Source organism: Tiliqua scincoides, chromosome 3 (assembly GCF_035046505.1).
Source record: "Tiliqua scincoides isolate rTilSci1 chromosome 3, rTilSci1.hap2, whole genome shotgun sequence".
NCBI classification, from domain to species: Eukaryota; Metazoa; Chordata; class Lepidosauria; order Squamata; family Scincidae; genus Tiliqua; species Tiliqua scincoides.
In genome coordinates this window covers 63,551,080-63,578,046 of record NC_089823.1, presented here as the reverse complement: position 1 = coordinate 63,578,046, position 26,967 = coordinate 63,551,080, and the positions used below count along the sequence as shown (strand labels likewise).

General features: G+C 43.9%; 1 protein-coding gene across 4 annotated transcripts in view; it reads right to left on the bottom strand.

The window, feature by feature from the left end:
* The window catches only part of SH3BGR (SH3 domain binding glutamate rich protein), a 49,479-nt gene that overhangs the window by 7,100 nt on the left and 15,412 nt on the right, over nucleotides 1–26,967 (bottom strand). The window contains exons 3-8 of one of the 4 annotated variants that reach the window (XM_066618799.1): nucleotides 21,089–21,169; nucleotides 17,011–17,085; nucleotides 16,271–16,369; nucleotides 11,968–11,997; nucleotides 7,269–7,392; nucleotides 3,574–5,516 (exon numbers count right to left, since the gene is read on the bottom strand). In XM_066618799.1, the coding sequence (XP_066474896.1) occupies nucleotides 7,306–7,392; nucleotides 11,968–11,997; nucleotides 16,271–16,369; nucleotides 17,011–17,085; nucleotides 21,089–21,169 (372 nt within the window). In that variant the 3' untranslated portion in view covers nucleotides 3,574–5,516; nucleotides 7,269–7,305. Of the gene's footprint in view, nucleotides 1–3,573; nucleotides 5,603–7,268; nucleotides 7,393–11,967; nucleotides 11,998–16,270; nucleotides 16,370–17,010; nucleotides 17,086–21,088; nucleotides 21,170–26,967 lie in introns of those variants that run through there. The other 3 variants (XM_066618798.1, XM_066618800.1, XM_066618801.1) reach the window with 3 other exon arrangements.

Here is a 26,967-nt window from a genome sequence, read left to right as displayed (position 1 = left end):
AGTGGAGCGGCTTGAAGCCGCTCCGCTCTCCTCGGACTTGTGCCACTTCCGGAGGTGGAACAGTTCCGAGGTGACCCATAGGGGCGCATAGCCCTTACCACAGGTAAGGGAAAGAGCTTCCCCTTGCCTGTGGCTGAGCCACTGCTTGCTGCAATCCCGCATTCCAGCGCGGGTTAGGATTGCGCCCTAAGTCATATTTCTATTTAGGAAAAAAACTTATGGGAAATACAAGTTCTCTTTCATGCTTCCCACTTTCTGAAGCAGCAAAAAGTTCCAGTGAGACCTTCCTTTTGCAGAGCAATTTCCTTCTGAGGACAAAATACTAGGAACTTGGTTTTTAATTATGTGTTTGTTTCTAAATATACAGGTTAAGCAGGAGGCTACAAACAGATACATGGCCAGGAGATACATGGTGCTTGTCCTCGTGCAGCATCGGGCTCCATGAACATCATGCAACTCTATCTTGCCCATGCCCACGTTCTGCTTTTATAGACTTCAGGCAGCCCAGTCCACTGTAACTTCCTATGCAGCACTGATACAGGCTCTGCTGCATCCCATAGGGGAGTTTCAGCCTTGGGAGATCTCCTCAGATGAAGGGAATATTTGTTCCCTTGTCCTGGGTAAACCCTTGTGGGCCCAGTGGGTCCACCTGGACCTGCACCAGCTCTATAGCTGAAACAAGTCTGTGTTGACCCTGGAAGGTGGATCTGACCCAGGAAGAGGGTCAGAATTCAGCATAAACTACCACCACTAAAACTACCCCCTGCATGGTCTTACCTGCTTTGGCGGATCTTTAGCCAACCTCTAGCACACGAAGGGTCACATGCCTAATCCTGACTCCCACCTGATCTGCCCCTTTCCCACCGCATCACTGCCCCGTTCCACTCACCCCTTCTACTGTTCCACCTCCTGCATGGCTTTGCCTGCTCCAGCAGTTCTTTGGCCATCCACCAGTATGTGGGAACCGACCCAGCCTTGCCACCAATGGCCCAGCAGCACATGCTGGTAGAGCCTGCTTTGCAACAGCCATAAAACAGTCTCCACTGGCACAACATGGGGTATGCCAGCACCCAGCTGGCATATGATTGAACCATAAGAGATGCATTGGTTTTTGTGTGAGAACTCAGCAAAGATTTCAAAATTGTTTACCTCAGTTTATTTATTAGATTAAGGAAATCCTGAGAGAAAACAGCCAAGTCCCATATAGAAATTAGTAGGTCTAAGCACATTTCTTCAGAACTCTGCAGCTTTAATGTCACTAAAACAGATGCAATGTCTTCTTGGCAGTAGGTGTGAAGGAAGGATTGAATGAAATTGGAATCACAGCATTTGACTGATACAGTGGTTGGCACTGATGCTAATGGCTGCTCCAGCTACCTCAGTTTTGAATTTGAAAACACATCATTCATTTTCCTTTACACAGCTAATTTCTGTAATTGAAACTACCTCAAGAACCAAAAGGATCTATGAGAATAGTCTCACTCTGATGGCTAAGTATGAGGTACCTACCACCAGTGCCCTGACATCCTGGTGGCAGGATCTGAATCCCCTACTTCAAAATCTCCTGTGCAAGTGCCCTTGACTTAGCATTGCTTTCATGATCAGAGGACATTGGTGTGCCCTCCTTTTCCAACTCTGAAGACTCTCCTTAGGAGCATGTAGGATAACAACGTTTCTCCACACTATGCGCTGCCACAATTGATGACTGAAGAACCAGGCAAGGTCCCTTTAAAGAACAGCAGACTTCTGGGGGGGGGGAGCAGAGCTAGCCACCTTTCATCCCTCAGCAGCATTTAAACTTTCAGTCTGCTTCATACTTTTGCTGGAATGGGGGAAACATTCCAGAGCAGTGTTTCTCAAACTGTGAGTCCGGACCCACAAGGTGGGTCCCCATTCATTTCAATATTTTATTTTTAATATATTAGACTTGATACTGCCATGGTATGTGACTGCATTTGGGGAAATGTTGCAGATTTGTACTTTGAACAGGCTCCTACATATATGCTTTTAACAATGATAGTCAATGGGACTTACTCCTGGGTACGTGTGGGTAGGTTTACAGAGTAGGTTAAAAAATTTCCTGCTTGATGATGTCATTTCTAGTCATGACATCACTTTCATTGGATCCTGACAGATTCTCATTCTAAAGAGTGGGTCCCAGTGCTAAAAGTGAGAACCACTGTTCCAGAAGAAAAGGCCATGACTACAAAGACACTCAACCCAAGCCTATTCATGTCTACTCAGAAGTAAGTCGCATTAGAGTCAATGGGGCTTACTCCCAGGTAAGTATGGATAGGATGGGGCTCACTGTTTCTTCTTGCCATGTCCCTTCATTGCAAGAACATCTTAAAGGTCAGAAAGATGGTCTTTCTGGTACACTGATTCCAAGTGTTTCAGGGCTTCAAAGGTTAACACCAGCAATTTTAATTGTGTCTTCACTTAAAAAAAACAACCTACCAGTGAAATTCAGTACTGGTAAAGATGTTTCCTGTTATTTCTACCAGATGAGCAGCCTAAACGCTGCTGTTTTGTACCAACTGTAGTTCCCAAGCAGTATCTAGAGGCAGCTCCATATAAAATGCATTGCAGTAAATCAAGCTAAGTGCTTATCAGGCAATCTGTGACTATGAAATGATTTCATTTTTCCAGGAATGGACATAGCCAGTGGATCTGCTGACACTGATAAAAAAATACTGCAATCTACAGATGTTACCAGAGTATTCATTCTGGAAGGTGAGATCTAATAGCGCTCCTTCCAGGCTGCACATCTTCTCCTCCAACTCCATGGCCACAATTTTCATCAGTGGTGCCAGAGGGGAAATGAAGCCATCCCCTATCATCTTGCTCACTTTCCTAGGAGAGCGACTGAAAGGGGGATGGGGCAATGGTTGGGTGAAGCATCTGAACCTAACATAGCTAGAGTGGTGGAAAATGGTAAGTATTGCAGGCTGAACATGAGTGTAAGCAGCCCCTTCCACTTACATCCAGTTATGGAAAAGGCTTCAGGAGTCAACCTCGAGGCAAAATCAGGAGCTGGAGTCCCTGCGGCAGTTCATGGCTGAACACAGTCACGTTCTGGCAACTCCTGTGACGCCGCTGGAACCAACCGTATTGGCCTCTGCCTTTCCATTGGACCATTTCAGCGACCTGGAGAGGGGGGATTTGCTGCATGGGTAACAGCCTATCCTCCATACCTACTTTACCCAGGCTTTGCGCACTGGAGAGGACACTCTGTTCCAGAACCACCATTCAGAGCGTGACACCATAGTCTTCCGAGACTGAAGGATGCCGACACATTCAGGCAGCAACAGCTGCACCTTGCTGTTGCTGCCTGAAGGCTGGGGGGGGCAAGTGGGTGGGACTGCTTACACTTGGGTTCGAGAGCCTGCAATACTTACTATTTTGCACTGCTCTAGCTACACTACTGGGACAGGCAGTGGGCAGTGGGAGAGGTGCCCAACCTTCCAAAAGACAAGCATGATGCAGTTCTCTCCTTTAGGAAAAGTTTTGGAAGAAGTGCTTAATATTCCTTTCTTCGTCATATGAAAATAAATGGAAACACAGACAGATGGGTTAAAAAAATGTTGCTTTAAGTACACTGAGGTTACCAGCAGCTCCTTATACCATACAAAAACACTAGGAGGAATAAACACATAACACACTGCACAGTCATTACAAGATATTAGGGGTGCCTCATTCATTATGATATGCAGCTAATAAAAGAAGGCTATTGCATAACAATAACATAACAAAAGGGAGGAAAAGGCTAGCAAACTCTTACACTTGAGCTATAAAGTCAATAGGTTAAGTTTTCTATTAACCTCTGAAAGTCTATAGCAAAAGATATTCCGTAACATTAATGTTGCTCCATATAGTAGGCTTTATCTACAATTCAGGTCTTACTTGAGCTGGTTAATAGACAGTGTCCAGCCACTCTAGCATACCCTTATTTCAGAAGTAACAACTGTGACACTTAACATCAAAACAAGGTTCTCTTGTATTAGTAGTTATTTGTAATGCCTGCTCATTGGAAGGCTAGAATGGCTCCCAATGGGTAGAAGAGAGAGAACTCCCCAGAAAAAACATGGAACCTCATTTGGTGATGCAAACTAAGAACAAGTCTCTGAGTCAAAGGGGACACACAAATGTAAAATTTGTGGAATCAGGGATCAGGACAAGGTCATCCTAACATCTTTAGGGCATAGTGTAATCCTGTCCATTAAGTTATTTAAGGAAAGTGCTTAAAGTGCTTCACAGTTGGTGAAGAGAGAAAAACTGGCCACAATCTACTTATTCTAGAAAAGTTCCCTTTTCAATGAGACCATTCTGAAGTTGGGCAGTCAAGATATGAGTCAGATTTACGTTGTGATCTGGCTACATTGTGACATTTCTCCCTAAAGAAGGCTTGAGCACTTTATTATAACTCAAAGTTTGTTTGCTTTCGCATCATGACACAGTTGTAACTTCCCATGAAAGCTGCCTCACTGGATGGTTGTTAAGCTCTAATAATGATTTTCCAGTCCAGCTTCCTCATCAAAGGGCTAGAGACCACTTCCAGTGTATAGTCTAATGATATGTGGCAGTTCACAAGGAGAGGGTACAATCAGTGTTCTCCTACTTGCTGCTGCCAAAACCATCACATTCCAAAACAAGCACCAGGTCTAATGAATTGGGCTCTTTTCCTGGGCACTCTTACTGAATTGAGATTATGTTGGCCGCTTTTATTAACTGCATTAGGGTTTCTGCAGGAGAATTTCCCAGTGGCTTGCAGCCTCCCAAAATCCACAACAAGTTTTGCTAGTGAACAGGACAGACATATTTGCACCAATCCATTTTCAGGCATGAAATAGAGGGATCGTTGAAAAGAATTTGACAGTGGTACAAGGGGAAAAATTGATATCCTGGCTTTTAGAAAGCAAATATCTCACAGTCAGTAGTTCCTTTGAAAATCTCCACCTTCATGGAAGTTGAAGTCATGACAAGATGATCTAATATTACACAAGGCAGAAACAAAAATACACAAGTGTGAAGAAATCTTCTAGAGAAAACTTGTGCAAAGGCACCATGCAGGGTGGATATAAGTATAATTTAAAGTTTTCTTATTTTAGTACTTACTACAGTAAATTAATGCCTGTAGGGAACATGGAGATAGTTGACATGAAATGTATTTATTTCAGTTGCTGTACATTAAAGACAACATCCACTTCAAAGGCTAGTTTCAAGAAAAGTTGTGTATGGTGCATACATAAGCAGTTTCTTTGGAGTTTCCAGTTCTGAACTGTCCTGCCATCACTCTTGGGTGTTGCCAGTGTATGCTCGATGGTGCGCAAACATGGAGACTGAAACAATCCCTGGCCATAGGAACCTACATCCCCAAATCAGACCCACAATGTTTGTTGGTCATCAAGTTCTGAAGATCTAATGACCCACTTTACACAAAGCCAGAATACCAATACATAGAGACTGCATATGGGGCTGCTTGTTGTTTCAAGTTACATCTATGTCCATGTCTGGTGCTGGAGAGAAAAGACAAGGAAGATTTTATGGAGGGAAAGTGATGGTTTTATCTTCACATTCTGATGACACCATGGGCTTCTGTTTCCTAATGGAGAAAACATTTAGAATGCGACATAAAATAAGCACAAAAGGATGGCCTCAGCTTGGACTATGTATATAAAAGCTGTTAGAAAAAGGAAGGTGAACAGACAGGCAACCCAATCCTATGGTTTGGTGCCACCACGAAGAACAGTAGCACCAAAATGGCTGTCACTGTATCCTGTGGGGCCGAACCAGTCACTGGAGCCTCCATGGAATAAGGGAACATACAATGACCACGAGGACAAGATCCTAAAGTATATCTTGTCAGTTAATGCTCCAGATTCAGTAGAAAAGGTAGCTACTTTCTTGGAGTCAGTGTTGAAGAGCAGCAGGTTTAGACCCGGAACACAGGGGGTTAGCCAATCATTATGATTTGCATTTGTACTTGTGGTTGATATTGTAATTGTTGTTTGTTCTTGTCTGTTTTTTTTAATATGTATATATGCCAATAAAGGTTTCTAAGTCTAAAAAAAATAAGGGAACAAATATTCCCTTACCCCGTGTCAAGCTCTGCTGGTGGCAATGGGTCTCCTAGGATCTGCACCCACTATAAAGTGGGTGCAGAACTGAGAAAGCCTATGTGAGGCAGAGAGGCTTGGGAGGGGACATTGGATTCAGTGGCAGACTCTCCGCTGTCCCTGCCTCTCTCCCAGGCTGATCCTCCCTCCAGCCTGCCCTCCTTCTATCCAGTTCTGCCCCCCTGCCCAGTTCCAAGCCCTCAGTGGCTTCCCCAGCCACCAGAATGCCTTTTAAAGGCATATAAAGGTCATTTCCTGTTTCCTGATAAATTGAAAGTCATGTTGTTTTGGCCAGGATGGGCATTCTGAGGCCCGCAGAGGCCGCAGGCAAACACACACCTCTGCAGGAGCATAGCTCTGGTCGCATTCCAGGAATGGAACCCCTGCGGATTCCAAGGGCCGACTTGATATTGATTTGACAGGGCCTTTATTGGAGTGACTAGTTTGTCTAGAGTTGGAAAGAAAGTCAATAGGATTCATGAGTGACTCCAGTGTAAGTGGTTGATAATTTTCCTATCAAGAAACAAGATGCAATTTTTTTTCCAAAAGATGTTCATCCTGACAAGCATTCATAATCTATTTCTGCAATTCTGCAATAACTGCTTTGGCTTACAAGCATGAAGGCAATCCAGCCAAAGGTCAATACATTTAAGGACCAAATCCTATCCAACTTTCCAGCACTTATACAATGGGCTGTGAATGTCAATGGGCTTGCCCTGCATCCTGCCATTGGGGGGGGGGGCAGTCACAAATGCCTCTCAAGGTAAGAGAATGTTTGTTCCTTTTTCTCAAGGCTGCATTATGGCTGAATCAGCACTGGAAAGTTGGATAGAATTGGGCATCTAGTCTTCTTAAACATGGGCTTAACCCTCACCCATTGTCTGTGGGATGACAAGTTGCACCTGCTGCAATTCTCTCTTCTATACACTTGTTAAAGGTCCAGCATCCCTAAAGTTGAAAGTTTGAGCCACCCCTGCACTAAAAGCAATAAGTCTTAAAAAGTGCTTATTTGGAAAAACAGCACTGGCAATATTCAGATTTTACAGTTACTAGTGTCTGCTTTAAAAAATCAGGAAATATATTCCTCCCTTATTCTGAACATGGTAAAATCAGAATTTTCAGATGTAAGTTGAAATCAGAGCACATAATTACCTGAAAAATATTTAGAAGGAAAAAGTCCAAAAAAGTACTAAGATTCCTCTTCTTCCTCTTCCTCCTCCTCTTCCCCCTCCTCCTCCTCACCCTCTTCTACCTCCTCTTCTTCCTGTGCTTCTTCCTTATTTACAAAAAAGAATAAAGCAAAATTCAAATATTGGAACTGAAAGGAACAACTATTGAAATAAAGAACTAAAGCTGATACACATATTTCTGCCTAGAACAAAAATGAGAGAGGGGAGGACCCCAAAGATTTAATTTTGCACATTGCAAAATCCACATCAGTACTAAAGGACAGGACGAGTGAGCACAGTCAAGTGTCCTCGTCACCAATCTCTCCATAAAACCCACATGGACGCCACATTCTATCATAAAAATTTTTATGATTCAGCTACACAATTCCTGAGAAGTAAAATGTTTCATTCAAAGGAATGTGCACTTTCATAATCTGCTGGGGTTCATCTTTCTATGTAGATATAGAAGCATTGTTGGCACAAGGCATTTTCACCCGATTTCTGCAGATTCCCTTCTCCCACTGCAGGCTCCTGTTAACACATCACATTTTATTTTGGAGGGGCATTTATTTTCAGTTAGGGCTGGGGGCTGTATTTGGAGATGGGCAGAGAAGCTCTTTATGCAAGAGCTACTTCACTCATGCAATTCCATCTTTATCTTTTTCCATTAAAACAAAAGTTTTGTTTTATCAAAAATAAATTAATTTCCATTAATCCTCTAAATTTCATTCTTCATAAGGTAATGGCATAAATTGCCCCAGATTTGTTATTCCAATTGATTTCTCAGTTACTTTTTTAGTAACGGCTGAGATCACCAAACAAAGTCAGCCCTAGAATAAGAATGATGAACTATAGGGGGGGATTTATTTCTGGGTAACATGTAACAAATATGTCTTTCAACTGTACCGCTTCTAAAAAATCCATTTTGGAGTCTATTAGAGAAATCTGCCTGTCACCATTGTGTTACCTCCCCCAACCCCAAGTGCGCAGAGCCCTACCACGGCTGCATGGGGGAGGCTCCAGAGTGCTTGGTGATGACATCAGCAGCATTACCAAGTTGTGCAGCACTGAAAGGGCGGCTATGTGGGATTTCCCTGAGAGCTGTGTGGTCACACAGAGAGAACGCTGCCTGTCAGCAGATCCAAACATTACCAAGTCCTTCTCATACCATCATCATATCATCAGCTTGATACACTGTCAACATATTTGGTTAGATGAAACTACTGTTTTCTTATTTTAAAAATTTGCTTATTTTATTTACAGTTTTCTTATTTTATCTTTTTCCATGAAGGTAACTCTGTCCTTGAATGGCTGAACAAACTGGACACTGACATTTGATCTAGTCTAATTGATATATAAGTCCATGTATTATATGCCATATGCTAAATAAATATATATTTTTAAAAATCATCATTTACATTGAGCACATAGATGTTACTTAACAGCTATTTGTCTTGTCCAGTGTGTCTCTACCAATACATTTGTACACCCTTTTTCAATCTCGGATTGTTCCCATGCTTAATATAATATGTACCAGTTAACAAGGTTGACTGAATCCCTGTTTGCTTGTTCATATTAATAACATTCAAAACCTACAAAAAAGCAGTGTACCAGAAAAGTAAAAAACCCTGAATTGTTAACCACTCACTGATACTTTAGCATTTTCAGTTCTGATCACAAGGCTACAACCAAGTGCATCAATATATCATAATTAACAACAGGAGTCAACAAAATGATGAGGGTAGACACTCTATTCCATTGATTCTCAACTTTTTTGACAGGCAGCTCCCATGACTTACTGGGCCATTGTCTGCAGCTTCCCATTGGGATTGCAATCTTATACATTGTTTAGGTGGTAGGTTTTATGTGAGGATTCCACGGTTTCCCTGGCTGGTATCTGCAGCTCCCCAGGGAGCCATGGCTCATAGTTTGGCAGGTATGGGAACAAGTCAGGTGACTTGAGTCTGAGTCGCAAAAACATGCATGTTTTGCTGACTCGTGTACACTCAAGTCACCCATGTCGATGATTCTGGTACTGACTCGGGTCTCAGGCCACTGACCCAGAAATGAGTCATGAATGTGAACAACTTGAATCTGCAAGTCTGGCTGTGCTTGCTTACATTTTTCTGGCGTGTGAAATACCTCATGGAGACATCCTTCAGACCAGGCAAGCAGCAGGGACGTTCTAGCCAGGAGGCAAGGAAGGGTTAATGTTTTGGTTTTGCATCAAGCAGGAGGTGGGGGCAGGGAGGCGAGAGCAGGCTCTCTTGTCAATTTCTGAAGGAACTAATGATCATTGGATGAAGATTTTTTCTCTGGATGAGTGAGGGTGCAATCCTAACCTTGTCTTCGGCTGGCCCAAGTCCCTTGGGCCAGCCTGGGAGGGTCACAAACGTGCCTTAAAGCACGTTTGTGCCTCCTCAGGAGGAAGCCAGGCCGGCGCTCCCAGAAGTGCTGGCCTGCGGAGGCTGACAGAGGCCCCTGCGCCGGCTTCCTCCTGGCTTCTTGCATCAGCTCGGATGAGCCGACGTAAGGGTGACAGGTAGGCGTGGGGGAGGTGGGGGGGAGGGAGTGAGGCGTTCCTGGGTGGGGGGAGGCTGATGGGCAGCTCTGGGGGCAGGCGCGTGGGGAGCCAGAGGTACGGCTGGGATCTGGCAGTTATGCCAAATTCCAACCCCCGTTCCCGGGGAAAACGGAGCAGCTCCAAGCCACTCTGCTCTCCTCAGACTTGTGCCACCTCAGGAGGTGACGCAAGTCCGAGGAGACCCATTGGGGCCAGCAGCCCTTACCCAGGGGTAAGGGGAAGAGTTTCCCTTTGCCTCTGGCTAAGCCGCTGCTGGCCACAATCCTGCACTGGATACAGCGCAAGCCTCCTGGCTTGCCTGTTGCAGCGCAAATTTGGATTGCACCCTGAGGGGAGAAGGATGAGCCCAAGGGAAGGGGGTGGGATTCTTACCTTAGGAGTGGCTAGAGAAGCCTACGGAGGGGGAAAAGGAGGAGGTAGGGATGGGTGGAGGTGGTTCCAAGCGATTGAAGAGAAACTCATGACGCTAGTGGGCTCATTGAATGACCGGCTGCAATGGGACTACTTCTAAGTAGAGCTGCAAAGGATTGGGTCGTACTGGTAACTGCCTCCCAGCTGCTGTGCACGACCCTCCTCCCACTTGCCAATTCTGTCCCCTCACGTTGAATAACAACAACGTGTTATAACGTGTTGAATAACAACAGCATGCCTTTTCTTTACATAAATGATATGGCGGTTGATTTTTCCATGGAATTGCACGTGACCTGTGCCATGCCTTCACAAGAAATTCTGACTCGAGACCAAATGACTCAGGAAGTCCCAGGATAGAGTTGCCACAGGTGTGGGGCATGCGCTATGACTTGGCCACAAGTTGAGGCAAAGGGACAGGGCTAGGCTTGAGTTTCCCTGCAGTGACTCCACCCATCCTGCATTTTGAGAACCACTGTTCTATTCTAGCAGCAAAGTTCCAACCAGCCAAGCTCTTAGTAGCAAATTACTGTTTTAAAATGTTTAACATGCAATGACTGTAACGGCTGGAACAATAAATATTTCATTTCATGTTCATGTTTAAAGCATTCAGCACAATCAGTAAAGTTCTGGCAATAGTCATAAAGGGGATCATAACAACAGACTAGTGTCTTAGGATCACAACAGGTTAGTTTGTGCTAGCAGGTAAGATCCAGCAAGGTATGGCAATACTGACAACCAGATAAGAATTTGTGACAAGTTTTAATAACAAGTTGATGCTTTACAATGCTCAGTATATAAGCTGCAAAATTTCAGCTCAGTGTTTCTATACCAATAGCAAACACTTCTGCAAGAGACAAGTTTTAAAGTGTTTATCGTACCCTTGCTTCAAACAAGAATGTTCAGTAGTAGCCACCCCCAAATATACAGTATAACCATGGTCACAATAGGAGCAAATTATTCAAGTCCTGCTTGCTGATCTCTTCATGTTCCTTCAAAATGATCTACCCCAGATCTTGAGAGTCTCCCTAAAAGCTCACCAAAGGACATCCTCTGGCATGACCCTCTGATCTGAATTGCGGTTAATCTGGGGGGGGGGGGCAAAAAGGATCCTTGCTGCAGAGCCAAAACAAGTCCAGTTCTCTGTTGCCTTCCATTAGGAGAGGGAAGAAAACAAACTCCTTTCTCTCTCTAGTCCACCTCCTCCACACTTTCTTTTCCACTCATTTCCCTTCTTCCTGTTCAAATCCAGAGAGTGGGAAGAGGAGTCATGGAAATGACAGATGAAGCACTGATTAAGGGGGTTAAGGGGGGGGTGACTGTATAATTTGTTTCAAGGTCTCTGAGAACACTGAGAGGTCCAGTCCTGTCAGAGTGAACCACAAGAAACTGTATCTGCACTCCCTAACATGCACTTACATAGGAAGTAAGTTAATGCCTGCGTACATAAAAATTAAGTGCAAGCCAATTTGCTGGGGGAGCGTAGGAAGCAGGATAACTTCTTTGAGCCTAGAGGATAATGAGAGCTGGACACGTGCGTCCCTTGCTGGACTCCAATACTATCTTGATTTCATTATTTAGTTTGGGGAAAAACAATGCAATGAGATGCTTTAAATGAAACTGCAAACAAGTCATAGCATGGAAAGAAAAGTGCATGCTAAAAAAGAAGTGCGCAAACATGTTACCGTACTTCTGTCGCTGCTTGCTCTTCACCTTCTTTCTGCGACAGAGAATACAAAAAAAATTCTTAAAAACAGACACCCTCTTCCCCCCAAAAAGTCAGGTGGCAATTACAAAAATATTCTAGAGATGAAACTAAAATTTGTTTCAAATGACTTGCAAGCAGGGAGGCATTTTCTCTCCAGCATACTCCCCTGCCATCAACCGATGTGTGTCCCCATTCTTTATACAATGGGGCACCCATGATATTGCCAATAAAGCTGGAAGAGGATTGGCAGGGAAACAACAGTGAAGTTCAACTTGTCCCCTCATCTCCATGGAACTCCCAAAACAATACACTGCCCAGCCTCATGACGCATTTTCACCACTAACCACCACTAGCGCAGTGTGGAAATCCACAGACTACGAACCAGGGCTTGAGGCTTACCAGCTTGATAAAAACCTTTAAACTCATGTGATAGCATTTCATAATTTCCCAGTAGCAAAAGACGAGTATGGAGTTTGATAATGGGCACAGAATGGGGACTTCCATTTAGTACAAAGAAAACACCATCCTGATTAAACCTCTTTAGTCCTGCCCTGTCATGCATTATAAGTCTTGACAAAGACTTGTCAAAGACTTCGGCTCAAGTCTGGATTTCAATTATCCAGAATGACTGTGAAAATGAAACCTGCAGAATTATGCATGCGAGTGGACAACTCTACAACCAGAAAAATGCCTGTCTGGACCTTTGGGAATTGGTGGCTGATAAAAAATACAGAATATTTGTGGCAAATATTCAGAAAAAGACAGGTGTAATTGAGAATGATTTTTTTTCATGAAGGTTGCTTTTGCTGCCCATATATTATACATCACAATCATACAAGGTTTGCATATATCTGTTCCATAGAAATAGTCAGATCATTAAGAGGACCATGAAACACAAGTCTGTTCATCTGTAGTATCTTGCAGAAGTTACACGTTTGCTGCTTTCTATATTACAGTGGAATTCAGAACCACCTCAATCTAGTTTTTTTTGTAAAATGAAGTAACAGTTGTAGCTCATCATTTTCATTCCCCTCCACTGGCGTCGCTAGGAGGGTGCAGGGGGGGGTGCGGGCCGCACCAGGTGACGAGCTGGGGGGGTGACGTGCCCTGGGGAGAGGATGCGCTAACATTGCAGGGTTAGGAGCTACCATGTCATGCCATACACCGTTGGATGTGGAATGGCCAGCAGAGTGCAATGCAAAAAACAGAATTGAAATAGCTCCTTTCGTTCAAAAGTTACGGCCAAACGACAGGAAGGAAAAAATGCATGGAGCCCTATGGAAAGTGAAAGTGAGCCGTATCGGGCATTTACTCAGAGTAGGCATACTTGCCATAGTTGTTGGAAAGGGCAGGCTGAGAGGAATCCAACGACACCAGAATGGTCCTGATCCAATGAATGCAGCCCCCAGAAAACACCTGAGAGGCTCCCCCCTCCCAGCTGCGAGTCTGAGCCCAAAACAAAGCCATGTGGCTGTGTTTACTCACGAGTAGGCAGACTTGCCTTAGTCAAGGCAGGCTGAGAGGCTCCAAGGAGGTCAGAATAGTCCTCATCCAATGAGTGCAGCCCCCAAAAACACTGGAGAAGGAGGTTCCTCCCTCCCAGCTGCCTCCCTCCCAGTCTATGGAGCCTTATGGAAAGCAAAGCAGCCTCACAGTCACATTTACTCAGGAGTAGGCAGGCGTGCCTTGGCTGGTCGTCAGACCAAGCAAAGGGGAATGTGAGGACACCAGAAGGGTCGTGATCCAATAGAGCTGCTTCAGAAGGCAGCCTCCCCCCCCAAAAAAAAGAACCAAAAAGAGGCTTGAATGGTAAGGGGAAAGTTTTCTATTTTGCACTTGCAAAGCCAGGAGGGTCTTTGTATTGACATGCTTGAAACAGAAGAACTTTAAACTGGGCACTGGGAGGGATGGAAATCTCACTGATTCTTTTTGGGGGGTTGTTATTGCTTGCAGACTACAGAGTAAGCCCCATTGACCACAATGGGACTTACTTCAGAGTAGACATGCATAGGCTTGAGCTCACAGGCTGCAATCCTACCCACACTTTCCTGAGAGTAAGCCCCATTGACCACAATAGGACTTACTTCAGAGTAGATTCACTTGGTGGAACAGGACTGGCTCCCCCTTATTTAATTATTTTATTATAATTTAATTATTTATAATTATTTATTTCAATTTGCTTGATGATGTCATTTCTGGCCATGACATCACTTCCAATGGGTCCTGGACAGATTGTCATTCTAAAAAGTGGGTCCCAGTGCTAAAAGTTTGAGAACTGCTGCAATAAGGTGTTAGTAAGTTGACACAGATATGTGTGTGTGTGTGTGTTACTCTACAAGTTTTCAAAATCACTAAAATCAAAATTTGGAGGAATAAGACCATCATGTTATATATCACTCTTTCATGCAGAATGCAATGAAACAATCCACACTGAAATATCTGTGTTATAACAAAAGGTACAGCCAAAAACCCAGGGCGGGGTCATGGTACATCATCATGCACACCTGTGGTGTTGACCCGCCCACTACATGGGGTGATGCACAGGCCTCCTGCACTGGTTGATGCCACTGTTCCCCTCCAAGTGTACAGGCCAGAAATACTGAAAGTGACTCTTAGGAATCTGTGGTTGGTGTTATTGACTAGATAATGTTCTGAGGAAAGGTTGCTGCTCAGCAGAGCGGTGGTGTAGTTACTTAAAGAGCAAGGCATGGCCAAAGAGTGCCCAGCCAAATGCCATCTTGGAGAACAGTTTTCACAAAGCAGTTGAAAAACCCTTTCATCTGGAATGCATTCATTTTGAGAATGCAATACAGAGAATGGAAGGAAACAATTTACAAGCACAAGCACATTACAGAGGAGGGAAATCTGTAAACCAATTAGTACATTTCTTCCGAAAATGGCCTGACCGTGGCTCTAATGCTTTCTAAGATGACCTAGGAACGATTCATGTAGTCGTGCACACTACTCTATGTCTCATCACTCAAATACTCACAGAAGAACAGATGATGACCTGCCACCACTGAAAAGTATTATGTTTGAGAGAAGTGAAGGTAGCAGGACATACAGAAAGCTGTGGGTCTGTGGTGTCTGATCTGTGACAACTATTTCACACATGCCAAACATCACTTGATGTTGCAGTCATCACGTGAAAAACATATTTGTTTGAACTTCTCACAGAGCAAGGTAAATGTCAAATGACTCAATGAGGTTGCTGAAGGATGGGTACAAATGATACTGAATTAATAGAGGCTCCACAATGAAGCCATGATGTAACTCACAGGGACAGAGTTAGGAGAAGCCTGTGTGGACTTGACATTCCCTATCTTGTAACCACGAACTGGGAATGAGATCACACACTCAGGGCCCAACCCTACCTAACAGACATGCTGGCATAGCATGCACTCTGCTGGTGTGCCAGACCTCCATATGTTGCAAAAGTACCATAAAGTACTTTACAACCATGCAGAGAATGATCTTGCATGCTGGCAAAGTGGAGGATGTCTGCAGGAGCAGGTGAGTCCCCCACCAAGATGCATAGGAGCGGGGAGAAGGAAGGTGCCATGGGCAGGAAAAGGACAATGGAGGCAGGGTGAATAGATTGGGCCTGGGAGGGAGCATGATCAGCAGCACCGGCGCACACCACATCCTATACCCCCTCCTGGACCTGATCTGCCAAAACAGGTGCACATGCGAACTTGCACCAGCCATATGGTTCATGCAGGTCCAAGTACACCGGTTGCGTGGGCTGGGGCTTTCCCTGGGTCAAGAAGGCATATGTCCCCTTACCCCAGGGAGCCCTCCCACCTGCCAAATTCCCCCACAGGAAGCAACTCAGTGCAACACATGCTGGTTTTGTTGCATCGGCACAGGGGGATTTGCATTGGATAGGGCTGTCACTCCCCCTTGGCTTTAAGGGGAATCCTGCAGCCCACTTGGGAATATTATGCCTGTATCACCCTGGGAGACAGAACAGTTTGTCTTCTTCCTCTCTCCACCTGAGCTGTTTCTCCCCGGCCTCTGGATCACACACCCCCCCCCCACTGGATGCCATGTGTACCCCACTGGAGCGACTGCATCATTGCCAATGACAGGGGCTGTGAGAACCGATCTTTCCTGTGAGATCTTTTCCTGTGAGAGGGGCTGTGAGAACCGATCTTGCCAATGACTGGGCTGTGAGAACTGATCTTTCCTTCTAAATGTATTGTTTTCTGAGGTGTACCCAATGACTCCAATAATTATGAAGGCTTAGAAAGCTTTTGAACAAGAATGGAAATAGAAAAAGTACTTGTTCTTCTGTTGGGACTTCAGCAGCATCCACTTCAGCATCGGCATTGTCTTCTGCGTGAGCCTCATTTTCTTCAGCAACTTCAGACTTTTCAGTCTCCTGGCAACAAAGGAGAAAACAGCATGAGTAACATCAGAAGGCCAGAGAGGAGAAGAGAGAAACAATCAGTACATTAGAATGATTTATAGTCAGCCTTCACTACTTAAAGGCATCAAGCAAATTGAGTACATGTGCTGATTAACTATTCCATGAAAAGGATAAATTACGGCCATTTCATCATCATCCTAAACATTGCTGCATTACGTCTGCAAGGTCATGCTCTTCTTTCTACAGGATGGAAACTCTGGGGCAATCTGAATCATGCTGGGAAGCTGTTTACACAGAGTTTCTGTAGGATGAAAGCATGGTTTTTTCAACCACAGTCCCTGGCTGATGGGTTTACAGTCTGTTCAGGGTCTCAACCACACTAGCTGACATTCAAGCAAGAACAGATGCAGCCAGGCATTGAGCACAGCATTTGGAAATAAACTATTGCCCAATGTTCAGCATGTTTCATTAGTGGCTGAATGGTGTGCCTTTGATGCACAGAAGTAGGCCTTTACTTACAAATTGCCTTTAATACTATTCTCTCTCTCTCTCTCATATTAGGCAAAGCGAATAAAAAAACAAAAATGCATGATATTCCAGAAAAACACTAAAGTGACTGTTGTTATGCGGAAGATTACAAAGACTTGTTTTACTTCTGTGGCATCGTGCTCTTCTCCTGCAACTTCTCCATTCGGCACAGTCTCTGCCTCTTCTGTAATCCACCCTTCCTGTGAGAGGGAATGCAAACAGCATTTCAAACTTGCAGCTGAACAATACAGAACAAATGGAGCTAGGAAGCGTAGAGGTATCCAGACCAGCATAAAATGCTGCAATGATGAGATCAGCTTGTACAGCTGCCAAACTGCATCTGGAGAACATTCATATACCTTTAAACCTCCTGATGCAGCAGGAGACAAGGCAGTCCTTTCTTTGTCTACACTTTCCACAGTGACCTGCAGTCCAAGAAGCTTCATCTCTTACTGCACTAGAGGCAGAGACGTCACTAGAGTTTTTGTGTCACCTGCTGCAAAAGCTAATTGCGTCACCCCCATGATGGACCACCTCCCATACTAGACCATACAGAATAAATTGCAATATCATACACACAGTCTAAATGCAGTGGCATCACTAGGGTTAACTTAATTTACTTTAATATATAATAGTACAGGTCACCCAACAACTCTGTCACCAACAAAAAGCTAGTGGCCAACATGATAATATTCACATAACTGAATAAGGGCGCAATCCTAACCAGCAGTTATGCCGGTATAGGTGGCCCTGGAGGGTTGCAAACATGCCATAAAGCACGTTTGTGCCTCCTTAGGCAGGAGCTGCATTGGCGCATTTAGATGCACCGACGCGCAGGCGGAGGCAGAAGCCTCCGCCGCAGCTCCCGCGCCACCGCTTGTGTCAGCATGAGCATGCCAACATAAGCGGCAAAGGTAGGCATGGGGGATGTGGGGAGGGGTGGGAGGGGTGTTACTGGGTGGGGGAGGGCGGGTCTAGGGGCGCGCGGGGAGCTGGGGACGGGGCTGGGATCCTGCGGTTATGCCGGATCCCAACCCCCGTCCTCGGGGCGAGCGGAGCGACTTCAAGTTGCTCCGCTCTCCTCAGACTTGCGCCACGTCTGGAGGTGGCGCAGGTCCGAGGAGACCCATAGGGGCACACAGCCCTTACCCACGGGTAAGGGGAAGAGCTTCCCCTTGCCCGTGGCTGAGCCGCTGCTCGCTACAATCCTGTGTTGGATGCAGCGCAAGCCTCCTGGCTTGCCTGCTCCAGCGTGGGTTAGGACTGTGCCCTAAGAATTCTAGTATTTGCTCTAAAAGAAGGAAACGAGAACTGACTCATACTAACACCTTATTGGTTCCCTGCGATGTCATACCTCATTGACTCTTGGAACAATCATTGGTCAATTTTAAGTTAAAGAAATCCACTTCTTGTTACATCAGGCAGTTGTAATTTCTTGTTCTAGCTAATTGGCCATAACTTTTGATAGAATACAGATAACTTGACATGGTTTGTTTCATTACATTCTGCATGAATGTACCTTTCCAATGACATATATAACATGATGGTATCATTCATAAATACAAATTTTCCAAAGTTTTCCAAAATTTTGGCCACCAGTGGTGTCACCTTCCTCCCAAGGGTGTCACCTGATGCAGTCCACATCTCCACTCACACCCCTAGTGATGCCACTGAGGCTTCCAAAGGTGCATGAGCATTCTTTGGGTTGCAACGGCCATCATTATCAATATACTGTACATTCATATGTACTGTGTGGCTTTAAAGGGAGTTTTCACATTTGGTTTTTACCATTTCTAACTGCCTTAGGGCCCAATCATATCCAATTTTCCAGTGCCAGTGCAGCAGTGCCAATGGGGCGTGCACTGCATCCTGTGATAAGGAGGCAGTCACAGAGGCCTCCTCAAGGCATGAGAACATTTGTTCCCTTACCTCAAGGCTGCATTGCAGCTGCACTGGTGCTGGAAAGTGGGATAGGATTGGGCCCTTAATATCTCCACTTTTTACTTTTGACCGATCAGAGGAATTCTAAAGCAACATTACTTGGGAGAAATGTCACCAAGGCCAGCAGGTAGATCTGGGCTCCAAGCCCAGACTGGCACCCAGGTGTACCTGCCTAGAAGAGGTGACTCCAGACAGCAGTCGGAATGGGAGCTCAAGTCTACCCAACAGGTAAATTTGGGCTCCAAGTCCAGAGGGGAGTGCCTAGAAGAGGGCTGCAAAGGGTGGTTGGAATGGAAGCCTAGGTCTACTTAGCAAGTAAATCTGGGTTCCAAGTCCAGATGGGAGATCACGTCTACCCAACTGGAAGTGGTGGCTCCAGAGGGCAGTTGGAATGAGAGCCCTGATCTAACTAGCAGGTAGATCTGGGCTCCAAGTCCAGATGGGAGCCCAGGTCTACCTGCCCAGCAAACCTGGGCCACGGACATAAAGTAAAATCAGGAGCCCAGGTCTACCCACCTGGTTGACCTGGGTTCTGAAGTTGGTAGTACTCATGCACCCTCAACACAAATGCTAGATCCACCACTGGAGTCACCCCCCCCCCGGGTGTCACCTTGTAACACCTTATTGGTTCCATGCTGTGTCATAATAATATCTCATTGGCACTTTGAACAATCAGTCACATTGGTCTGTTCTGAGTTAAGGAAATTGTCCTTCATATTACAGATAAGAGTTGCATTTTTGATTTGTGTTTTTTTTAACTCATCACTTTTGATAGAACGGAGATATTTAACTCTGGTTTGTTTCATTGCATTCTGCTGTAAATTACACATCAAATAGTATATAACCCCGGCCCTGGGGCCACTTGCGGCCCTTGAGGACTCCCAATGCGGCCCTCAAGGAGCCCCCAGTCTCCAATGAGCTTCTGGCCCTCTGGAGATTTGTTGGAAGACTCACTGGCCTGATGCAACTGCTCTCAGCGTGAGGGCGACTGTCTGACCTCTCGCGTGAGCTGTGGGATGAGGGCTCCCTCCATTACTTGCTGTTTCATGTCTGTGATGCAGCAGCGGCAGCGAAGGAAAGGCCAGCCTTGCTTTGTGCAAGGCCTTTTATAGGCCTTGAGCTATTGCAAAAAACTTCATTCATTCACATAAGTTCATCTTTAATATATTCATTTATGTAAAATTATGTAAATTTATTCAGATTTTAAATGTAAGTTAATTCTTTTTTCCCTGGCCCCCGACACAGTATTAGAGAGATGATGTGGCCCTCCTGGCAAAAACTTTAGACACCCCTGGTATATAACATGAGGGTGTTATTCCTAACAACTGCAATTTTAGTGATTTTGGTCACTAGTGGTGTTCCCCCCCCCCCGAAGGTGGCACCCAAGGTGTACTGGCTCCGCCTCCCGCTAGCTATGCCACTGGGTGGAGTGAGCTACTGACAGTAGCATCAGGTGATGACTTAGCTTTGTTCCTACAGCTGCTGCAAAATAGCTGCAGCCTACAAGATAGAGTCAAACTTAAGCCAGTGATTTTACCTTATTATTCACACTTCCTCATTTTTTTCCTTTCACAAGTTCATTTCATTGCTTATTATGACTTGGAAGAACCACAGAATTTCATTGCCATGCATGACTAGCCCATAACAAGGGAACTTGACAACAAGATGTCACTCCATCCTTTCAGCACCCCAGCTGTCCTGCATAGCCACTATGTTTCAAATTACATATTTGTATCAAAAGGAGGGGGAATCTCCCTCTAACTTAGCACACCAAGTTAACAATAAGGCAGATTGCTTCTCAGGCAGTTACCAAGAGACACATCATACCCTGATGGGATACCCTTTTTCTAAAATTCCCACTTTCCATATAGCCTATAAGAAATTTTTTGTTTTCTTCCAACCAGACACACACACAAATGCATGCTACCAACCAGAAGTTCAACTTTTTTCACTAAAAGCAAGCATTCAGAGGGGACAACTGTGGTTAGGATCAGGATATATTGTGAGGGGGAGGTTTGTTCTTCCCCCATACAAGTTGAAAATCGTCCCCTACAAATGATACTGTTGTCTATGTCAGACATGTCTGTGCCTGACTGCCAACAACTATACAAGAATAGGAGAGCTGCTTTGTTTGTTTGCTTGCTTGCTTGCTTGGTTTTCTTTTTTTGGCATAGCAATCTTTATTATTTGACATGTTGAATCATATCTAAGCTATTACGCAATTAAGATTAATAAGTCCCAGCAAGGAACATAAAATCATACCTTTGAGCCTGGTGGAGGAGCAAGGCCTAGGAATGAATAAATAATATTTTCTTCTTTTGCACAGAAAAAGGAGTCAAAATCCTAAAAAGAAAATAAAAATATTCAGATATAAACAAGATGTTCATAGGAAGCATGTACAGAAGGGACTGGACTCCACAGCCTCTCTCTACACACTGAAAAAGGAAAGTAGACTTAATATATATGATGTAATCCTGCACAGTATTAGGCTGCAATTCCATGCACAGTTTCCTGAGAGTAAGACCCAGTGAATACAGTGGAATTTACTTCTGAGTAGATAAGCATAGGATTGGACTTGTGCAGTGCAATCCTAACTTGTGCTGGAACGGGCAGGCCAGTGGGCCTGTGCTGTATATCCAGCACAAGGTTTGGGTACTTAGTGGTTAACCCCAGGGCAAGAGGAATTGCTTCCCCTTACCCTGGGGAGAGCCACTGTAACCTCCGGAGGTAGCCACTATACCACTTCCGGAGGTAGCGCAAATCAGAGCGGCCTGGGGCTCGTCCAAGCTGCCAGGGAATGGGGTTAGGATCCAGCATAACTGCCAGATCCTGGCCCCACCCCTGCCCACCCGAACCTGGGAACACCCCCAGTTCGCCCTCTCCCCACCCTGGAACACCTCACTCCCACCTCCTCCCTGCCTCCTCCCCGCCCTCCCCAGAGTTCTGAGCTGGCTGAGCTTGGCCAGTGCAAACTCACCTTCCCCAGGGCCCGCAACAGCACGGGAAGGTTGGCACAAGTCCCTTGCACCAGCCTAATGTCATGTTAAGATTGAGCCCTTAGACTGATTCCATCCTGTTGGTCAATGGGTTTTAGCTTGCAGTTTAACTATGTTCAGGATTACTTCCCTTGCATGTTCATACAAACAAAATCTTGGGGGGGGAGGGGCCAGCCAGCAGCTGAGCAGACCTGCCTTTCTCAGGCTCCTGAAAGGCACTGTTTTTCCCCAAAAACTGAGGATCTAAGGAGATCCGAGGATTGTTTGTCAGGAGAGACAAACTCCTCCATGTGATGGCATGATTCCTGAGGGATAAAGCCCAGCCAGGGGGGCTTTCCCAGGAGATTCCGCCGTCTTGGCAGCAATGGTGAAGAATTCATTTTGAAAGCAAGCTGAAAGCCCCAGCAGGGAAAGACGTTGAAAGACTTAAGTAAGTGTTATTCCATTTGTGTATGCCTGGCATGGACTGAATAATTTGATTGCCTGATTTGTTTTCTTGACATGAGAAGAGGAGGAGGGGGGAATGTTTCCCCCCCCCAGCTGTTTATTGGTGTGAGGAGAAATCATAGAGGAGATTTACCAAGCTTGCTATGGATATATGAAAATATAATTACAACTTTACAACTTTGAATTTCAGTGGATTACAAATTAACTGTCCTTGAAAAGTTTGTGTATTGGAGCATTTATTGCCTTGGTTTGTTACTATCGTTTGGGAGTGCCTGAAGGAGCAGCTGGATGTTTTGACATTCCTGCGGACGGAGGAATGGCATTGCCAAGGCTATAAGTATAAACAAGGTAAGAGAAATATAAATAAAACAACAGTGCACCAGTGACGTCTAGTGGATATTAAAAGACATTGCAAGAACTGGATTTGTGTTTATAATTGAAGCAAGGAAGATAATATGCTGAGGACATCTAGTGGCCTTAAAGAACATTGCGAGTAGAAGGAAGGAAGAACGAAGATGCTGGGCAAAACAGTGAAAGTCCGAGGCTTGCCAGCGTTGGAGACGGGACTTGGAAAATTAGTACAAGAGGAACCAAGAGGGAAAGACTGGAAACAGATTGTACAGGACAACAGAGAAAAACTGTTGGCAATGGTACAGCAACTAACAAGCCAATCTGTACAAACTCAAGCTAGTGTGGATGCTTTAACTAAATGATTAGATGATCTTACCAGACAACTGATGGAGGTGAAAATTACATCAGAAGAAAATAAACAAAAGATTGAGAGATTGGGACAAAAGAAGAAAAGATCAAGTTAAAATATCGGAGATAGAAGAAAATCTAGATATATCTAGAGATAGATATCTCTAGATATCTAGAGATAGAAGCACAATGCAGAGACAACGTTAATGGAAATTCAGATGGATAGTGCAGCTCGAGTGGTGAGGATACAAAATATACCAGAGGAGAAAGGAGAAGATACATTGTGATGGATTGTTAGATTAATATCAGAATGGATTGATACACCGATGGAGGAGATATCTAAAGAATTGGATTCAGTGAGAAGAGTTAGCACTTCCTATCTGAGAAAACACGAATTACCAAGAGAAATCCATTTAAAATTCATCAGAATCTTTTACAGAGATAAATTACTGAAGGCCTCACAGGAAAAGGAATGGACAGTGGATGATAACACAGTCAACATTTTGAGACATGTTCCATGGAGAGTGAGGAAGAAGAGAAAAGAATATGAAAACCTGACAAAAAATTTTAAGAGAAAAGCAAATACTATATAGATGGCTTTCTCTGGAAGGTATGTTTTTTCAATATCAGACACAGAGATATAATATAAATTCAACAATGAAAGCAGAAAACTTCTTGAGTGTAGTGATGAAAGACGAGATAAGAAAGGAAGAAAAGGAGGAAGAGAAATCGAGAAGAAAAGAATTAGAAGAATATAGACCAGAAATGGAGTTGAATGAAAAGAAATCAGATGACTTAGAAGCAACAGATGAATCAGAGAGGGAAGAGTCTAGAGGAGAGAGTAAGAGGCGCTCACCAATAGCAACAAGAAAAAGACAAAAAGAGAGGAAGACTAGTAAAAAGAAACGTGATGAATAATGAATAGGGCATTGTTGGTGAATAAAAAATTAGGAGAAGTTTTTGTGGCTTCAGATAAAAAAAGAGGTGTTGCAATTTATGTTAAAGAAAGATTGAGATCAAAATTAATATATGCATTATAAGATGGATTGTTGGACTTTGAGATGTAAGAAGAAACAGTAAAACAATGCATGATAAAATGGGCATAAAATATAGGCCATAATATCACAATAGATCAATGGGAACAGATCTGGAAGCATAATAAAAAACTTACTAGAGCAACAAATTTTATATTATTTTAGATATTATAGATATAGAAAACGTATACCTAGTTATTATGATTTTAACTGTAGCGAGGATCTTATATGCTAGATATTGGAAGGATTCTAAAATACTAATGGAAAATGAATTAATAGAGAAAATAATGAATGTGATGGAAAAGGACAGACTTTTAGAAGTTTTGGATTAACAACGAAAACTGACACAAATTGAGCAAGGGAAAAAACCCTTTTATGCTTGGGTGAAGAAGAAGTTTTAGAAATATATGATAGAGCATTTAGATGATTGTATTACATATATATTATCTTTGATATGATACATGTATGATGAATGAAAAATGATATTAAGAAGTAAATTTAGAAGAGGAATTGATTAAGATATGTAATGATTTATTAGTTTTAGTGATATATGATTTCCTGCACCCTTTGTGTTTTTTGTGTAGTGAAGTGTGTTATGCTTTTTGTGTTATGTGTTATGTGTATTTGTTTATAGCTGTTTTTGAAAAAAGAAAAAGAAAAAAACTTCCTAATGATAATCCATGATGCACACCTAGGACTTACATGTGAAGATTGCTTCCTTCATTTCAAGACTGGCACACCTACGGAAAGCCAATAGGTGTTTTTTGTTGTTTTTTTTTTAAAAACACCATGCCAAGGAGGGGGTGATCCAATTAACAGACCTGTTCCCATTGGCACCCAGGGGCTCAGGTCTGCAACATGCTGCCCCGCCCCTCAGCACGCTACCCCCCCAAGGGGATACTTACCAAGCACAACAGAGTCTGATGCGATGCTCCACAGTGTACCGAAAGCCTTCTGAGGTTTTTTAACATCATACTAAAAGCCTTAGAATCTGCTCTGAGCGTGGGAAGATGGAGGCCAGAATGTGAAACCAGATCAAGAAAGTAACACCTGAATGTTTTGGTTCTTGTAAGACAGAACATTCTTTCAAATTGTAAAAATCCCCACGGGGATTTAATAAGCCTGCCTATGTAAACTGCCTTGAATAAAGTCTTGAATAAAGACCAAGAAAGGCGGTATATAAATACCTGTATTATTATTATTATTATTATTATTATTACTACTTAGAAGGCTTTTAGTGTGCTGTGAAGCACCACATGGGCTTTGCCTGCCCAAGGGATGTCTCTGATGGGTAGGTGGGGCAGCGCGGCTGGTGGAGGCGGCAGTGGCGGGGGTGCAGTGGGGGTTCACTCCTCCATTGCCAAAAAAGTAAAACTTGTTGATTTGCATATTACAAATTCTATGGGCCTGATCTTGCCACAGCTGAGCGCTTTTAACTCCCATGGATTTCAACTGAAGTAGCAGCATGTGCTTAACACAGCAATCCTTTGCATTTCTACTCAGGTTTCAGTCCCATTGGGTTCAATGGAGCATACTCCCAAGAAAATGTGCATTAGATTGCATCCTAAAGCTCTCCTAATGAAATCTGTAAGAACTAAAACTACTTAAATTGGTCTGGATCATGCCCTATGCATTTTCACACTTTAATCAAATTTAGGTCCCGAAGATTATGAGGTTCAGAACATAAAAAAAAAAAAATAGTTCAGACTAAAAATAAAATTGTAAGATTTGTTATCACAACTACAAAATGTGGCATTCCAAATGCATTCAGAGGCTAGGCTACACAATTAGTTGTCATTAGACACGCACTAGCAACTGGTACCCCAGTAAGAAAATAGGTACTGTGCTTACTCAGTAGGTAGAGTTGGGCAGCACATACTGTTCTTTTTGTCAGAAATATTGGTCGTTGTATGTTCAAATAAACACAGGTGTACATGTTAGTAAGAGAAAGGGTCTAATGAAAGAGTAAATTACAAATACATTTGCCACAGTGGGAACAGTATTCAGAATAGATGATGGGCACAGGGAACACTTGCATTTCCATTTAGAGCTTTTGATGGAAGCATAAGAACAGTCAACATGGAGATTATAAAACAGCAGCAATGTCTTACAAGGCTGAAAGGCTTCTCACGTACACCCACTGGGGGATTTCTTTTGATAACTCTGTTCTAGAACACTATAAAATTGTAATTACATTACTGGCATTAAGCACGTACAAAGGCCTAAGATTTCAAAGGGGAGGACTGCAGGTGATTTCCCTCATGTATGCCTTGTAAAACAGCTGCCAGTGCAACAAAACAACAGGAACATCTCTCTATCTCTCCTGTATATATATGGAGAGAGGGTGTCTCAAAAAATGTACACACTTTAAAGGTAAAGGTTCCCCCCGGTGTTAAGCCTAGTCATGTCCAACTCTAGGGGCAGTGTTCATCTCCGTTTCTAAGCAGAAAAGTCGGTGTTTGTCCACAGACAGATTCCTTGGTCATGTGATCACATGATTAAACACCTAAGTGCACAAAATGCCGTTACCTTCCCACCGGGGTGGTACCTATTTATCTACTGGCATTTTACATGCTTTTGAACTTCTAGGTCGGCAGGAACTAGGACAAGAAACAGGAGCTCACCTTGTCATGGGATTCTAACTGCCAACCTTGTGGTTAGCAGGTTCATCGGCTCAATAGTTTAACCCGCTGTGCCACTGCTCTGATTATACCCACTGTAGAAAATCTGCAAGACTCAAACAACTGAGGGAAGCAACTGAAGAGACGTGTGAAACTTACCATCCTAGCACACACGTTGCTGGATGTTGGCTAGTCCCTTACGGCTCAATTCTATCTGGGCCATCCACGGTTGAAGCACCTCTTCCACTTCAACTGTAAAATGCGTAAAAGGCGCTCTGGTAGTGCACTGAGTAGTGCACTGCCAAGGACACTGCTGAAAAGGCTGAAACTTTCCCACATGAGTC